The sequence below is a fragment of the Equus caballus genome, chromosome 10, assembly GCF_041296265.1.
Source record: "Equus caballus isolate H_3958 breed thoroughbred chromosome 10, TB-T2T, whole genome shotgun sequence".
Lineage (NCBI taxonomy): Eukaryota > Metazoa > Chordata > Mammalia > Perissodactyla > Equidae > Equus > Equus caballus.
In genome coordinates this window covers 89,532,261-89,550,739 of record NC_091693.1, presented here as the reverse complement: position 1 = coordinate 89,550,739, position 18,479 = coordinate 89,532,261, and the positions used below count along the sequence as shown (strand labels likewise).

General features: G+C 41.7%; 1 protein-coding gene across 5 annotated transcripts in view; it reads left to right on the top strand.

Moving 5' to 3' along the window:
- Positions 1-18,479, top strand: part of MAP3K5 (mitogen-activated protein kinase kinase kinase 5) — a 180,551-nt gene that overhangs the window by 93,008 nt on the left and 69,064 nt on the right. For all 5 annotated transcript variants that reach the window (XM_023651182.2, XM_023651183.2, XM_070225547.1 and 2 more), the window contains 3 exons: positions 518-630; positions 7,974-8,133; positions 9,781-9,934. In XM_023651182.2, the coding sequence (XP_023506950.2) occupies positions 518-630; positions 7,974-8,133; positions 9,781-9,934 (427 nt within the window). The remainder of the gene's footprint in view (positions 1-517; positions 631-7,973; positions 8,134-9,780; positions 9,935-18,479) is intronic.

Below are 18,479 nucleotides of genomic sequence, written 5' to 3'. Positions count from 1 at the left end.
CCTAATTTCTTACCACAGTTGACGTCCTTTATTTCATTCCTACGTCCCTCTCATGGAACTGGTTGTTGCAGTGTGTTACCTCGATGACCCTCCTCATTGCTTTGTGTATTTTTAAGGTTTTTTAAAAACCAGTTTTTTAAAATATATGCAGCGTTCTTACTATTAAATTTCCACTGCTTACGCCTGCATGCACACACACACACACACTCACTCACTCACTCACTCACTCACTCACTCACACTCTCCCCCATTTCTGGTAGACTGTGGAAGAGAGGATTTCTTTAAAAGACTGGGGCGGCTATGGTGAGGATGAGTCAAGTGGGGAATTGCCACGTTGCTGAGGGTGAGGAGATGCAGTTACTTAAGCATTAAATCCTAGTAGCACACCAGATTCTGGGGTGAAGGCCAGTGGAATATTTTTACTTGCTCAGGCATTGGAGTTATGCAAACGGAAGCTATTGCACACCCAGGGTTTCATGATTGAGAAAGTAAACTTGTACGTTTGCTTTTTTTATAGGTTCAAAAAGGCATTTGAATCTGAGCCAACACTACAGTCAGGAATTAATTATGCGGTCCTCCTCCTGGCAGCTGGGCACCAGTTTGAATCTTCCTTTGAGCTCCGGAAAGTTGGTAATTACAGCTGCATGTTTTACATGGAAATTAGGAAACTGGACCCAACTTGGTGCCACGAAAAAGAATCATTGATGGATAGTCCCTTTGCTTTCTTTCTATCTCATCTAACTTCCTGAAAAGAAATTTACATTTCCTTGTTTAGTGTTTCATACTATGCTGCAAAATCCTGACATTGAGATGTAATTCAGTTTTTAGTCTACCTGTTTCTGAAAACCTCCTAGTTAATATTTATTATTCCAGCTCAAACTAATATTGGAAATATGGGCTCTGCATTCAGCCCCCAGCTCTTGAATAAGGTGGTGTTTTGTGGAACTTAAGGAATGTTTTCTATGTTAGATTGGTTTTGCTTTCCTGATGCTTTACAAAAAACACGTAAATAAACCCTCTGATGTTTCCTGTTTCTGTTTCCTGTGCACACCTGCCCCTCTGATCTCAGTCTCGTGGGAGGGCGAGCCTCCTGAAGCCCCTAGAACAGCGGGTCATCAGAGGGCAGTCTTGGCAGTGACCAGGCCTCAGAGACCATCTGAATTGTAGCCACTGATAGAATGTGGTTTTGCCCCTTGCATCTGTGGACATTGTCCCATCTGCTGACCCTTCTTTGGAATTTAAAGAAATAAGGACATCATAGCGAACAAATTTTGTGTGATTTTCTTGGTTCTGGCTTTGATAACAGTTCTTTTAGATTCTAGCTACTGAAAGACTGTGTATGGTTATCAGATTTTGCTCTCTCGAACGCCTAGCCACCCTCTTTCAGAGAACCTTTCCGACTCGTGTAGGAGTTTTTACTACAAACAGAAATATTTTGCCATATTTTTCGTAGAGAAAATAGTTGATCTTAGTGAAGCTATGAATTGTGGAAGAAAGTTTTTCTGTAAGACTTTTAAGCAGAGAATGTTTTGTTTAATTTTCCTTAAAGAAAAATGGGTCCTAGACTTTTTAACGTGATTTGGGAAGGGCTTATGAAACAGCCATATGTCATTCTGGGAAATCATTGAAGGCAAATAAAGTTTGAGTCTTAAGTACTTTTTAAAAGGCCTAGCCTGAAAGAATGATGCAATGCTTGTCGCTGCTGGATTGCAGTGGTATTCACTGCACAAATAATTGGTAAAAATCAGAGAAAATACGTTGCAACGTGCTTTTCAGAAATTACGAGTATAGTAAGATTTTGCATTTAAGGTTAATGTAAAAACTCTACAGTAGCCAAAATGTATCCTTACGTATCAAGGATCCAAAAATAATTTGTATTGTTCTGTTCTCGAGCTTGAGGTGAGGTTTTATTGACGCCTCCAGATAGTTACAGAAACTGACACTGATTTGCATTTGTAGGTGGAGCACTAACAAAGTGGTTTGGAAACCTATTCTGAATTCTCATTTGTAAGTTCCTGTAGATTGAGATGGTCAGCACTCCGCTAAGGGAGGAGGTCTGAAATGTTCTCACCACTAAAAAGCAAGTGTAATTATATGACGTGGCAGTGTTGGCTAACACCAGGGTGGTGATCATTTTGCAGTATACAAGTTTGTCAAATCGACACCTCGTACACCTTAAACTTACACAGTGTTCTGTCAGTTATATCTTAATAAAGCGGGGGAAAGATGGCCAGCTCTCTGAGGTTTGAGCAATTGTGATTGATATAACTGGTACAGGAAACACACTCTAAGCTTTTCCAAGAAGAACTCATCCATAAGACGTGCTGAACAAGCATTTAAAAACATGTGAAATTGAATTTTAAATTTTGGAAATTGCAGAACATACACAGACCTAAAGTATGACTTGACAATGCTACTGGGAGAGCTAAAGTTTAGGCGTCTAGAATCTGTGATATGCACCCTGAATTGTATGTCCTCAATAACTAAAAGCAGTTAAAACTCACTAATTTAGATTCTACTCAATCATGAATTATGCTGATCAACATAGATTGACCTAAAGTTAATTTTTATATGGTAAAATAGGATTAAAGGGATTTTCATGAAAGAGCAGTTTGACTAAATACATGAATAGACTAATGTAATAATGATATTACTTAATAGTGTATAGCAAAAAACAAGGCTAATTAATAACCCATTTGACGTATTTTAAAGATATAGATTTGCATTCTTTTAAAAAATGATCTAATCAGATTTGTCAGTAATTTATACCTTCTCCCATTCCTTCTGTTGGTCCCCTGCAAACATACAAATTAGTCTTGAGTCACTGAGTTCTTATGGTAATGAGACTTTTTTTAAGAAATCTCTTCTTCAGATACATTTTCAAATTTTGACTTATTTATAAAGTAGAATTAAAAATTAAGATGATCACTAAATCTGAAGCTTTCTAAACATAATTATCTTAAGATCTCTAATGTAAGAAACCATTCTTAACTGTCCTAATCTGTTACCCAAAGATTCTTAATTCTAGTTGTGTGTTTGAGAGTGTGACTAATTCTTCATGATCTGTATTTTACTTTCCCAGTTTTTGAATAATCATTGGTGTTTAGACTATTTAGAACTAAAGTTTAAAAGCACAGAACCACATCTTACATCTTTGTCTTATTTTCAGCTTTATAAGCTTTAAAATTAATATTCAAACTTCAGCTAATAAATAAAAGATGATTCATCTTCCGTGGAAGTTTTCCTCGATAAGACGCTGTATGGGAGGGGTTTAGAATTGCAGATTTGGGTCTCCACCAGTGATGATGATGCGTTAAAGAACGATGTGATTGGAATTGAGACAAACCATGATTTGAACCTCATTTTCGAGGAGCAATAAGAATAAACTTTGTTACTGAATATAAAAGTCCATGAATCTATAAAGATGCTCAAGAAAAAGAAATCAAAGACAAAACCCGTCACAACCTCAAAGCAACTCATTTGTCATCTGTGGAGGTGAACAACTTCTCAGGAAATTGCATACTTTAGCAGAAAACTGAAGTACTTTCTCTTCCTTTTAAAGAGTTACTGTAGTTCATCTGGTTGATGGGATGAAGCTCTTCTTAAGGCGCCCTACATGCTAAGGGAGTTACTCTTCAGGAGAAGGCTAGCTGATATAGCTGATTATGGCAGTGATGTTAAATAATGATTCTCACAAGGGTCATCAGTTAGAACTCAAACCATTAAGCGAAAGTACTTATGTTTTTAATTTACATTCCCATATTTACATGCACCAAAGCTCGCCCACAGCCGGCTTGTTAGTCACAGAGGAACACGTGTACCTGTACAGTCCCTTGTATAGATCCCCTCCCGGGGTCGGCCATCAGAGGTCAACTAGCAGCCCTAGTACTGGGATGGCTCGACGCGTGCCTCCCAATGGTAGACGTGGAGTGAGAGCATCTCCTGTGAAATGGTTGCGCCAAAACATTTAACCCGAATCCTGAGACCTAGCGTCCAGCTAACAGGAATCACAGCGGCTAGAGAAATAGGGCAAAGAGCATCATGAAGTGCCATTAGACAGATCCAGAATGCAGGGACGTTCTACAAGACAGCCCTGCTGCTCTCTTCTAAAAGTCGGTGTCGAGCCAGCCCTGATGGCCTGGTGGTTAAAGTTCAGCGTGCTCCACTTTGGCAGCCCGGGTTCACTTCCCAGGTGTGGAACCACACCAGTCGTCCGTTGGTAGCCATGCTGTGGCTGTAGCTCACCTAGGAGAAACAGAACTTATAACTAGACACAATTGTGTACTGGGGCTGTGAGTGGGAAAAAAAGGAAGAAAAAGTAGGAAGATTAGCAACAGATGTTAGCTTAGGGTGAATCTTCCCCTGCAAAGAAAAAAAAAAAAAAAGTCAAAAGTGTGGGTGGGGGCCAGCCCAGTGGCATAGTGGTTTAGTGCACTTCACTTTGACGGCCCAGATTCATGGGTTCAGATCCCAGGTGCAGACCTACACTACTTACGAAGTCATGCTGTGGCAGCATCCCGCATACAAAGTAGAGGAAGACTAGCACAGATGTTAGCTCAGGGCTAGTCTTCCTCAAGGAAAAAGAGGATTGGTGACAGGTGTTAGCTCAGGGCCACTCTTCCTCACCAAAAAAAAGTGTGGGTGGATTGGTTAGGTTAGAAGAGATTTAGAGACATAAAAAACAAATGCAATTAATGATCCTTGATAAGCTATAGGAGATATTTAGGGAACAACTGGGGAATTTGAATCAGGACCAGGTATTAGAAAATATTAGGGAGGTATTATTTTTGTCAGGTCCAATAATCGAATAGGATATGTGGGAGAGTTTTTAAGATATATGCTGTAATATTTAAGAGTGAGATGTTATGGTGTCTGTAACTTGAAATAGTTCAGCAAAAATATTCAGGGAGATGAAGCAATAGCAAAATGATAGCAATAGTTGAAAGCATGGTCATTCATTGTAGTATTTTTTCTACTTTCGTGTTATGTCTGAAATTCTTCATCATGAAAAATTAAAATGGGAAGAAACTGATCTCCACCACTTACGGGCTGTATGACCATAGACAGGTTGCTAAACATCTCGGAGCTTTTTTCCCTCCTCAGAGCACGAGGGAGATAATCTCTAGCTCACTGTGTTGAGTGGATCGAAAGAGTTACATTTTCAGTGTTGTGAACGGTGCTGGGCGTGTGACGAGTGTTCACTGACGCCTCTGCTCCTGCCTTTCTCCACTTAAACAGCCTTGAATCTAATAGCAGCTGCAAGATGTAAAACTGATAGAAACTAAACGATTAAAAAATCTTCAATTCTTAGAAGTCAACTAATTCTAATTATGAGCATTGCCAAGGTTTACATTACCTAAACAGATAGTTGAATCAAAGAATTAGTGTATAAAACAGCAATGACATTCTGTTCAGTGCTGATAAATCTAGCCAAAAATTTTTTTAATGGAGAAAAATATCCAGCTGGTAAGGTCTTGTTAAAGGATATAATTGTACATCAGCAAAATTAACACTTGGGCCCTGTAGGTCAAGAACCGTAAAGATGGCGTAGCCTGGAACCCAAGTGTAACGCCACCTTTGAGACGATCGTATGGAAATAATCCTAAAGACAGCATAAATTTTATGCACTAAGATATTTATTCCTCATTCCTTGGGGGCGGGGAGAGATCCTAAATATAAAAAATTAGAGCCATGTTCTTAGCTCCATACTTAAAAGATTAATATCTTCATGTAGAAACAGGCTTCACACATCATGTGGAAAGAATGCAAAAGCTATTTCACAAAAGAAATACAAACATATGAAAAGACAGTCAATCTCAGTGGTTAAAAAAAGCAATGCTTCCTTTTTCGTCCATCAGATTGCTAAAGATGGAAGGATGTGATGGTGCCCATAATGGGGAGGGTGTGGGCAAGACATTAGGGTCAGGTGCCACTAGTCAGAGTGTAGATTGGCACAGTATTTCCTAAGTACAATTTGGCAAAATTTATCACCACTTAAAATGAGCACATCTTCTGCCCCCAACAAGTCCAGATTTAGGACTTTATTATAAAGAAATATCTGAACAAGGGCAGAAAGCTATGTGTACAAGAATGTTTATAGTAATAAAAAGTGGCTGTCATCTGCATTGGGGGAAATAAATCGTGACACGTCGTTCTACTGAAATACTATTTGGTATTAAAATAAACATTTTGTCCAAATGCTGAAATGGTTTGATGTCACAATCATGTGAGAAATTTATGCCAAGACCAAAGCTTAAATATCACCCTCATAGAATGAACTTGTGGCATGCAAGAATAAATCTGAAATTTTAAAACTATGATTGTAATTTTATTATTAAACATTGTCCCAGTCCCTGTTTAAATGTTTGACATTATGATTTGCTGATAGATCAGACCCAGGTCCGTCGTCTGCAAGTGTGACACCAAGTATGACACAATGAGATGCTCATTTCCGGTGGAGGCTGTGGAGACACGCGTTTGTAGGATTGCATTTTGCTCCTGCCCATTCTTCTTCCCTTTGTGTTTGTTAGATTTTCTATTACATACAGGTAGGACAGCACGGATCATGTTGCATACACAGGTGTAATTTTTTCATCTCAGAAATTTTAAGTTGGCAAAGCTATTCTTTGTAACTTATCATGAAAAAATGTGAAGAATTCCCAAGTGGACTTTTTCCTGAAATACGCATGGCTTAAGTGGAATTATATAATAAAAAGTAGCATAAAGTTTTTTAAAGGTTATTTTATTAAGGTATAATTTTCAGAATAAGCAAATTCCTAATTCTCAGGAAATATCAAATGGACACATGTACAAGATTTTGTTTAACTCAGTACAGAAAACAGTGAAGGATGTGTCCAGTTCAAAGCGCACTTAAGAAGGTAGGGTGTTCATAGATAACTTAAAAGAAATGTTAGGATCAGATTTATGAGTTTGATTTAAAAAAAAAAAACTGTTTATGTCCGAGAGGTTGTAAATCTCAGGGATTATCTGTTTCACTAGACAGAAATTATTTGCATCTCTACTGAACCCAAATTTACAAGTTAACAAGTAGACTTCTCTAAGTCTGAGATCTTTAGTAAGTGGCAGATAGTGAGATGAACTAGCCACACTCCCTGAGGAGCGCTTGAGTGCCCTTTTGCCCCCTGGGCTGTTGAAATGACGTGTCCCACCTTTTCACCCCCTCCCAAGTCTCAGGTAACTCTCCTGACGCTTTAATGTTACTCGTGTTAGTGGCACTAACAGTTCTACAGGGATGTATTCTTTTTAGGCAAACAAATACTTACAAATGCAAAAATAATATGAGGCTGAGTAGAGATAAAAATTTATAAGGAAATGCAAAGAACCTGGAAGAACCGAAACAATGTTGAAAAAGAACAAAGATGGGAGGATGTACATTACCCGGTTTCAAGTCTTGTTACAAAGCAACAGCAATCGAAACAGTGTTATCTGTCAGTTTCCTTATTTATTTAACTTTATAAGTGTATAATAACTGTTTCTGCATATAAAATTATTAATTATAGTAGCATTTCACTCTTGCAAGATACATATACTATATATGTTTATGCTTCAACTGGCTGGTAGAATTTCAGCATATTTCCCTTTCAAGGAACTAAAGAATTCATGACATAGCGAGAGAGTGCAGGAGGTAACACAGGAAGGTGTTCAGCGTTATCACCTTTTAATGTGCACGTACAGGCCGACATGAAGATTCTGGAATCATGTACATCAAAGTGACAGTGGCGCTTATCTTTGGGCTTTCGAATTAAAGGGTAGTGTTCACTTTCTTCTGTGGCCCTTTCTGATTAGTCCGACTTATTCTTTTACAATGAACCTACACCCCTTTTAGAATCAGTAGTTAACAGAGCTGTTTTAACCTGAAAGGAAGAATGAGAGCTTCATTTTGCTTGTTAATAAGAAGTCGGCTCTGCCTCCTCTGTGTGTTTGTAACGTTGTGCTTACCGTTCGTCTTCTAGGCGTGAAGCTCAGCAGCCTTCTGGGGAAAAAGGGAAACTTGGAAAAGCTCCAGAGCTACTGGGAAGTCGGGTTTTTCCTGGGCGCCAGTGTCCTGGCCAATGACCACGTGAGAGTCATTCAGGCCTCTGAAAAGCTTTTCAAACTGAAGACGCCGGCATGGTAATAGCAAACTGTCATGTGTTTATACAATTATCTTTGATAAACAGCTCCTGTCACTTATTTCCAAATCGTTTAGGGCTCTTTTGGAGAACAGTGCCGGTTTTGTGATGTGTCCTCTGTGATGAGTGGCCCTTAGCTGTGAGGGCTTTGAAAGGTTAGCTGTGGTCTGGAGAAGGCTCACGCGGCTCAGAGCCCGGGCCGTGATTGTTTTCATCAGAGGGACCGCTGGAGGAGGACCCACCAGGTGGGCCCACGTGGCTTCCTGCCGACGTCCTCACCTTCAGCAAACCACTCCCGTAGCGATCTTCCTGAAATGGTCGACCCTTCCCCACCACCGGCATCCCTGAATCAACAGGCTGATGGCTCCTCACAGCCTGGAGGATAAAGTCCGCCTCCTTGCTTGGCAAACAAGGTGTGCCTGTCATCCTTCGGCCTCAGCTATTGTCACACCCCCGGCATTACACGGCCCTCTGTTTGCACCCAACATGCCAGACGCGCCCAGAATGTGTCTTCCAGCCTCCTCTCTACCTGGGGACACTCCTAAGTCACGTCTGCTTGTCACTGAGACTCTGACCTAAAGCCCCCCCACACACCCAGATAGAAGATGTTGGATGCTGCACACACGTGTGTGGTTGTTTCATGTCAGGAGAATTTCTTCCTCCATGTTCCCATCCTTCTTTAGTCGTGTCTCTGTTGATCCTGACTGTGTGACTTCTGTTAGTCGTATCTCCATTTGGTTATAGCCCCATTGGTATTTGTTTCATGGGCTCTCATGCCTTTAACATTTCTGTCTCCTGGCACGTGTGCAGCTTGAGGACAGTGCTGTACGGTCGGTGACCTGACAGCAGTGGTCATTCAGCAAATGACAGGACATAAGTGAACGCTCGAATGTGTGCACTACGTGCAGGCGAATTTCTGTGTTTACGGTGGCCGTTCTGACAGTGGGCGGGGGGCGCGGGAGGAGGCTGAAGCACAGGTGTGCAGAGCTGTGGATTTAGGTGTTATGGCTGCTGTTGACAAGAAAACAGGCATTATTTTGTGCACTAGTAGCAACCACAAAGCAGTGCCTTAGGTTTCCACTAACTCAGCGTCAGCTCCCTGTTTATGGTTCACAAAGTGTCCCACACCCAGCAGCTCGCAGCATTAGCTCGCTCCTCATTCCTTCCTGACTTTTGCTTCGAGTACCATTTGTCTTACCAGGTTTGAGGATATTTGTATAATATGTAAGCTGAGTTGCTTCAGAGCAAGATAATGATCTCCTTAGAGGGCCTATTTAGAAAAGCTTTCTCCGAGAAGCATAATCTAAAACAAAAGCATATTTTAAACAAATAAATAGAAAACAGGTGTTATTTTAAAAGTCATGTTTTAAGTGGATGTATTGCCCAGTCTGGGTTATTGGGCCACCCAAGCCTGTTTCCTCGTCTTTCAAGTGGGGATAAAACAGCCCACTTTATTGAATCTTTGTGATATTTAAATGAGATAATGTGCGGAAGTACATGACATGTGACAAATAACGAATAATGTTTGGTGACTCTGAAGGCATAATAAGGGTATATGTAAGGGACGTTTACAGAATGAGACTGGAATGCGTGGGAACAGGTGGTTCTGAATTTGCCTGTTATGTGTTTCATATCTTTTGACTTCTAGGTACCTCAGGTCTATTGTGGAGACAATTTTGATCTATAAGCATTTTGTGAAGCTGACTACAGAACAGCCGGTGGCCAAGCAGGAGCTCGTGGACTTCTGGATGGACTTCCTCGTCGAGGCCACCAAGACGGACGTGGCGGTGGTGAGGTTCCCAGTGAGTAATCTGCATTCCCATCTCGTTTCTTTTGTTGAAAGAACATCTTAACTCTGTGATGGTGACACTTCTGCTGTGCTGATTTTCAGGCCCTGAAACGATGGTTATCTGGGTAAAATACTCATTTTCTGCAAATTGGTGTGCTTTAGCTTACTTTTTAAAATAACTTCTCAAAACCAGAGGAATGGGATACATTTCTATGTTTTTGCTGTGGATTTTCGTGGTTTCTTTTTGGAAGCTGTAAAGCGTGCTTTCGGGAGGAGAGACTCTCTCAGTAATTCAAGACATCTCTTCAGACGAGGCAGATGGGTGCTTTCAATTAAAGCTGCAGATTTGTTGACGTTGTCGTCAGTGTCGTCACCGTTGTTGTGGTGAGGAGTCAGGCTCCCCTACTTTGTTACTCCGTCTCCACCACTGACCCACGTAGGTCTGAGTTGGACCACGTGTCCCAACACTATTTACGGTGCTTTAGATCATGAGAAATGAAGACTTGCAGGTCCTGGTCTGCAGCTCGTTTTGGCTGGTCTCTGTTGGGCTTTAGAGAGATGTATATAGAAATGTATAATAGACACGCACACACGCACTTGAAAATCTATGGTTCATATTCTCAGCTGGTGCCATCCCCAACCTGATGTTCTCAGAATACCATCCAAAGCAGTGTAGCTTGGCATCCAGCTCAAGAATTGTGGGCACTCACTGTGCACACAGTCTCTTCCCACATCAAATGCTGCGTGCATCTCTGTTTGAGCTCTCTAGTCTCAGTCTCCATCCGCAGAGGTGGTGGCAATGCTCAGCTCTTTTAAGGAAGCTTGTCTTCCAGATCTTCTTTTGAGGGTCATCTGTTTCCTGTAATTCAGCTCCTTGCTGACATTAACATGCTTTCTTTACTCTTGTTCCAGATGAGGCCTTAGGCCCAGCAAGGTCTTTATTTGAAAAGCCTTGCAAACTAAACCGTTCACTTGATTTTCAAGCCTGGATAGCGTGTAGCCCAGGACAATACTTATGTCAGAGGGAGCTGGCAGCTGGCCTTTGCTGGGGCTCTGCTGGTCACAGACGTGGTGGTGAGAGAGGACAGCGCAGAACTGAAATATTTAATTGATTGTTGACTCAATCGGCCAGAAAACTGGTTGCAAAAGGAAACCACTCATATTAGCTATTCTAAGCTAATTTAAATGAGTTTAATATGAATTAGTATGTCACAATGTAAATAAGTCAATGTGAAAAAATAAAACCAGAAAATATTTGGAGAGAAGTTAGGAGAATATAGGTATATATTCCAGGCGAGAGAGGCTTTCTTAAGCAAGAAAAGGACCTAGCCCTAAAAGCAAATACTGACCAATTCGATTTCATTAAAAATTCAAATTTTTGTTCAGTGAAAACATCATAAACATGGTAAATACTAGACAAGGAGAGGTTTAATACTAATGCTGCAAGATGATCAGTTTGCCTCATATGCAAAAAAAAAACTCCTACAAATTGATAAGCAAAAAAAGAAAAATGGGCAAATCATATGAGGAGATAATTAATCGCTCTGGGTAGTCAAAAAATGCAAATTAAAACAAGACACCGTTTTTTGTTCATTAGACTAAAAAATAAGTTTTATAACAGCTGGCGAACTTTGGGGACGTGGTGTTTTTAGAGACGGCTGGTGGCCCTGGGGTTGCTGGATCCTGCAGGGAATCAGCTCAGAAGGGGGATGAGAGATTGTCTAGAGGGTTGTGGGGAAGGGAGACTTTCCCTTGTTCCTTGTGGGTTCTTTGGCTGGTCTAATGGTCAAATTGACAGAAGGCAGGTTAACAGCAGAAGGACAAATTCAATTACGTGCTTACAGGGCCACACAAAGACGCGCGACCGGGCAGTGGGGCAGTGGGGCGGTGGGGGCTGGTGCGCCGTCCTGAGTGAGGGAGGGGCGGGTGGGCTCTGGGCTTCCAGGGGGAGGAAGACAATCTGAACAACTGTTTGGTGAGCAGGTGTGTGCCCTGCCATGCAGGCACGTCTTCTGACGTGAAAAGTGGTCTGGTGGTAGCGCTCTTCCCGGTAGGCGCCCCCCGTCTAAACTCTCTGAGGCAGTGAAGGCAGAGGGAAAAGCTTTTACTGTGTCTCCTGGGTCTTAATTGCCTTCAGCTCAAAACAGTCCATGTGCCAAAGTGGCATATTTTGGGGTGGCGTATTCTGCTCCCCCTTAGGATCATGGGGACGTCAGCTTTATTTGTGACATTTCTTTTCTTTAAAACAGATTTTAAAGCAAATATGGCATCATATTAACCCTTGATTGTCATGGGTAGTAGGCATGTGAGTGTTATATTATCCTATATCCTTCAATTTTAAAGGAACACTAAGACAGTGATCTGGGAATATCTAGTAATGTTGAAAAAATACTTATTTGGCCAGCAATCCTACCTTAGGGATGAATTTATCCTCCAGAAACAGAACATCAGTTATCTGTTGGAGCTGTGGTTATAAGCAGAAATGAAGAAACAATCCCCCATAAGGGGTGATTCAGCTAATAACAGCTTAGTCACGTTTAGAATATCACACAGCCATGAAGAAGACTGAGTGAGATCCGTGTGCATCATACTGCAGATGTATTTGTGACATATTGTTTGTCTTTTTCAAGCAGTCCATTTCCTTTTTTGGAACTTTGTGGCTTATTTTGAGGCTATCCTGTTGTGAAAAGACTCTCAATGCAGTGTTTTCCTACTCACCTCTCAGTCTTCCTTCGTTGGAATTCATAACTAGGGTAAAATACTCAAGTTGCTTTCTCGTGGTTGGTTGTTCAGCAGAGTGCAAAATTGTACAGTTTTCTACTTCTTCTTACACTGGGCTTTCTCATAGTTCCTTCATCTTTGTGAATTCCAGAAAAGCTGACTACCACGTTCAAATGTAAGTCTGCCAGGATGTCCCAGATTCAATGGAAATGGCCTTAGGACGAGCCGTTCCTGCCTTTACGTGTATGATCCAGAACTGCAGGAACTGCAAAGATAGTCCTTTAAAAAATACCTAAAGCAATATGTAGGATTTTTTCATCTCAATCTAGGTGATAGGATAGCAGAAAAATAATACTAACTTTTGGGTAATAAATTGCAACCGCTTCTGGTCTTGATCTTCTAAAAAAGCAAAGAAACTTACATTGATAAGGTTTAATTTAAGCCCACGTAGCTTTCGTCCGAAATCCAGTTTTAGTCAAATGCTGCGACCTGTAGTCATGTTTATTCAAAGTAATTGTGATATTTATTTTTATTTTTCAAAACTGGGCTTCTCAAGGTCAGGGCCAGTCTTCCTCACACACAAAAAAAGAGGGAGATTGACCATAGATGTTAGCTCAGGGCGAATCTTCCTCAGGAAAGAAATACCAAAACTACTTCTCGTATAGATGAGAAAGATAAAGTCACATGAGCAGACCTCAGCACTTCCTTCCTTAGTGTCCAGGAAATACGGGCCCTGAAGTTTTATCCTCAGAATTGCACCAAGAACAGTGATGTAGCCCCTGTCTCCCGTCCCCATAAACCAAGTGGAAACTCAGATGCGCCCTCAGAGAAGTTAGATGTCTTAAGGTGCCAGCGTGAAGGTCGCCAACTTCTGCTCCCACGAGACAAATCCAGCCCCTCATCCTTTTTATGCGACCTGCATGAGGTTTTGTTTTGTTTTTATTTTATGTCGGTAATTGAATTTTTTGAATGGGCAACCCAGTCCCACAGTTTGAAAATTTTACAATGTAGCAGAAGGCGGATAGAGAAACGCATCCTGCCCACCCCTGCCCCACGCCGCCCAGTTCTCCGTCCTGGCTCCCCAGGCAGCCATTAGCATGCGTTTCTTAAATGCTTTCCCTCAGTTCCTTGTATGAAATGTAGCAGTTCGAGAGCCATCTGGTGTAGTGGATTCTCCGGCCAGTCGGCCTGGGTGCTGTCTCTCTCTGCCGCTTGCTGGCTGTGTCACCTGGAGCGAGTCACTTCACCTTTCTGAACTTCAGTTTCCTCATCTACGAGACGGGACAGTAATAGCACCTGCCTGTCATGAGGATTAAATGAGTTCATAGATTTGAAACTATTAGAATGATATCAGGCATATAGCCCACGTAGCATAAAGATTAACTATAATTATTGTTTCTCCTCGTTTTTTTGGTACAAAAAGAGTATTATATACTATGTTCTTCATCTTGTTTGTTTTTTTTACTCAGCAGTTTGTGACGGAGATTGTTCCAGTCATTACATAGAGAGCTTATTCATTCTTTTTTAAAACATCATAGTGATTCCATAGTGTTTACAAATCCATAGTATTGCAAGTATGGTACAATTGTACCATAATTTAACTTATTTCCTTAAGCAAATTTATAGAATTTCTTTAACATTATTTATTTAATATAATTTATTGATGGATAATTGGGTTGTGGCCAGCATTTTGTTATTGTAAATAATGCTGCATTAAATAATTCTGTAGCTACGCCATTTTGCGCGTGTGCAAATATATCAATAGGATAAGTTCCCAGAAGTGGAATGGATTCGTGTTGCCATATTGCCCTCCATAGGGATTGTGTCCCCTGACATTCCCAGTGGCAACATAGGAAACTGACTGTTCCTTAAAGTCTTTCCAAAAAGTATATTTATCAGATTTTTGCTTTTGTTAAACTTATAGGTGGAAAATGGCATATTGGGGTAGTTTCAATTAGTATTTATCTTATTATGTCTGAAGTTGTGCATACGATTAGGTTCATATGTTTAAAAGACCACTCAGTAATTGAAAAAGAAGAATTTATTGCCAACATTTAAAGATAAAGAGAGTTGGACTTTCAGTGCTATGATGGAGTAGATGGTATGGGTATTTGTATAAATAACGGCTGTTTGCAGGCATTAGAGCACTCATCGCAGGGGTGCGATCCTTGGATGGGAGGTACTGGAATGGAGTCCCGCCTCCATCTGCTGGTTTTTCCCTAAGGTCTTTTTCCTGGCGCAGCCCAAGGAGGTGGAGCCCTAGTGGGGAGTGGCATCCTTGCTGGGCGGAGCAGGCTGGGATCAGGGTCTGGGACCCTGAGGCAGCTGGAATATGAAGACAGGGTGTTGGCAAAGGAGAGCCTTGAAGGGTGAATCCCAGGATCCCGCCTGGCTATTTCCCTTGAGTCCTGGGGCAGGTCCTAGATAGAGCAAGTAGGGTGTAAGCACGTCATGAATAGGCAGGACTACAGGTCCAGTGTTTGACTAAAATTGGGTTTTGAATGAAATCTGTGGGGCTTAAGTTAAACCTCTTTAAGATAAGTTCTCTTGCTCTGTGGGAGATCAGGACCAGAAGTGGCAGAGAGCAGCTTTCAGAAGGCTGAGAGCCGAGCAGGTACTTCAGACCTTCAACAATGCACAGAGAATATGCTGGACTTTGGGCCCAGCGAGAGTGATGAGACCTTGAAGAATTTAGTTGAAAAGTAGAAAGCCCTAGGTGTAAGGACAAAACTAAGACAGACCTGCCCCAACAAAGCCTGCTTAAGCCTGCGCTTTGATGGGATCAGGGTGGCACACTGAGAATGAAACTGATACCTGGAGAATACCACAGCAGAAAGCCTCTGCAATGTGTCACTCAGATGCAATCAAAGATTACTGGACATTCTAAGAAGCAGGGAAAAAATGATAGTGAAGGGCTAAAACAGCCAATAGAGGCAGACCCAGAGGTGATTCACATGTTGGAGTCCACATGAGGACTTCAAATAACTATGATTGCTATGTGAAAGAAAATAGAGGCAAGGATAGAGAAAATGAGTGAAAGGTGGGGTATTTCAGCTGAAAAACAAAGTTGATAAAAATGTCAAGTGAGAAGTGAGTTCACATGAAGATCCACATTTTGACTGCTCTTGAAAAATCAGACTGGTGATTAGTGACTGCGTTTTCCAAAAGCTACAGTCTACTGAGCGGACCAGCTGTGCCATCTCAGATGTTGACCACAGTGCTATCCATCCTGCATTCCTCATTGCCTTTCCCACCAGGCCCATGCTCTGCATCACTGGAGTTTGCCACCCAGCCTCCACTGCACAGAGAACAGCAGGCCCCTGGTCCCCGTGGTGCTTTCGATCACTGACTCCTCAGGTCCTTAGAGTAGCATCTGAGGCTCACACTTATGAAGGGGTGGCAGGTCTTGATCGGATGATAACATTATCCTCCTTTTAGAGTGGATCTGACTAAAACAAGGATGAGGTATGTTAGAAAATATTTAATTTGATTGTTTCCATGTATGTCACTACAATATCTGTTCTCATTCCTCCAAGAAATACTGTGACCCTCAGCAAAGGAAAGCAGAAGAAAGTCCCTCTGGGAAATTATTTGAATGGCCCCTTCATTTATTATTATTTGGGTTCAGTTCAATTCATTTTCCTCACCTCTGTTCTGAGTCTCTTTTCGTTCCTTCCTACATTGAAAAGTTAGGAGACTGTCAACCCATCACCTGATGTCAGGCGAGATGAGGAATGTGGAGACCCGAGTTCATATCTGGTCATTGTAGTTCGTCAGCCTTGCTGTCTCCCTTCCTGCTTCAGATCCATGAAGTTAGCAGTTGATTGTAATGTTGTCCAACATTAAAGATCAGAAACTAAAAGCAGGAGTGCCTGTACTCCCAGCAACTTGTGTCGAGCTAGTTTTGTCACGTTGCCTCCTGTTCCTGCTCTTTTCTCAGCCTTTCTGTGACCTCTGTAATGCATGCTCCGAATTCCTCATATTCTGTAGTTTCAAGGGCAGATCAAAAGGCTCAGCAAACATTAGACAGTGATCATTGCAACCAGTTTTTTAGTTCCTGTCTCAAGATAAGAACACAAAGTTCAGACTGTATCTACTGGAAATATTTGAGACAACGATACAGACATAATTTGGGAAGGAGAGAGATAACCTGGTGGCGGCCCTGTCTGCTGTTAGGTAGGGCACCCGCGGAATCAAGGAACTAGGTACCTTCTCACGTGTCAGGGCAGGGACTGGCATGCGGTTTTGGGAAACCCACATTTACTCCCTGTTAGTTGTTTTAATCTCACCGACACTGGGATGCTCGGATTTGAGAGCGCCATTTCTGCAAAGTGTAGATTGCGAATTGACTTCCATTACTCATCAATACCACTGAACTCTCTCTCGATTGGAGTTTGGACGTTGGTTCACCTGGCGTGTTCCTGAATCAGAATATGCTGCCCGTGGGCTCTCACTGCATGCTTGTTTGCGGTCTAGCCTGCCTTGTTTTCATAGCTGGAGCCTGACCAACCATTCTTTAAGCCCTTAAAGTTTTTTATATTCAAGAGTAAAGGAAATGTTGTTTTTCTAATCCCTTTTACCTACTTCTCTGTCTCTTAACTTAAATAAATGTGCTGAAATTGTAACTGAGCAAGGCTTGTTCTGCTCCCTGCAGCCGACCAATTGCAAAATGAGTTGGTGATCGAGAAAGGGATTTATTCGATTCGCCAGCAAAATTGGAAGATGGTGGACTCGTGTCCCAAAGACCATCTTAAGCACATAATCTTGGGGGAGTTATACAGGGGCTGGTGGGCTATGAAGAGGCTCAGGAACCATGACCATCTGGCATCGGCGACTGGAGGCACCACATCAGGTCTGTCAGCTGTCACCGATGACGGAAGCCAGCATAGATGATGTTCTCTGAGGTTGTCATATTCCTAAGAAACTCAAAAGAACAAAGTTATTTATCATCTATTGCTATGGGGAGATACACCTGTCAGCTAGGATTACAAAATCTGCAGAGCATGCGAATTCATCACCTCAGCTAGGTGTTAGTTAAAACGCAGACCGTGTGGGCGAGTTAGTCAGAGGTCATTCTGAGTTACAGTATGACTTCCCTCTGTCCGCCTTGTCCTAGGCTGGTATCATTATGAGAAATTTAGTGAGAAATGAGTGCATCTGGTTTGCAGCGTATGGCCGAGAGTCAGTCTAGCCCGACTTCTGGCTCCATCTCCACTTAGGTTCAGTATGTTGTGAATCTGTTGATGGAACCTGCCGAAGGGTTTTTCCTCCACTTTTATTTGGTAAACTTGCCTGATAAAAGGCAATTTTCTTGACTTTTAAGCAGTGGAGTAGAAAGAACTGTTCCAGTTTCTCTGTTAGTTAAGTATTGGCTTTTCTTTTCTTTTTAAACATTCCTGTTTAAGTGCATAGGAAAGTCAGACTACGTGGGTGTCTTGAAGCATCTGTACAAATAGAAATAGTTGAGCGCCTTTGAAATGAGGGCATGGGTGGTGTTTTCGTGTTGTTTGCTCCTAAATGAGATGTTAGTGTTGATATAACTCTGCGTGCAATCCTTTGATGGAGATTTGCCCCCACTTATCATGGACCCTCATGCATCTCCATAATACCAACAAGTTTCATTTATCTCCTTCTCCCTCACAGGGCTAAATATATCATCATTGAAGGGACCTGTTTATCTTGAAGGCAGTGCAAAAACATTTTTATTATTTCATACAGCTACGTCCACTTCTTTGGTTTATATAAAAAACTTTCAGTAATAACCCAAATCAATTCTCAATCCATCCACATGGGTATGAAAACCGTACACTCCTTCTTTATGATCAGGTGTGGCAGCA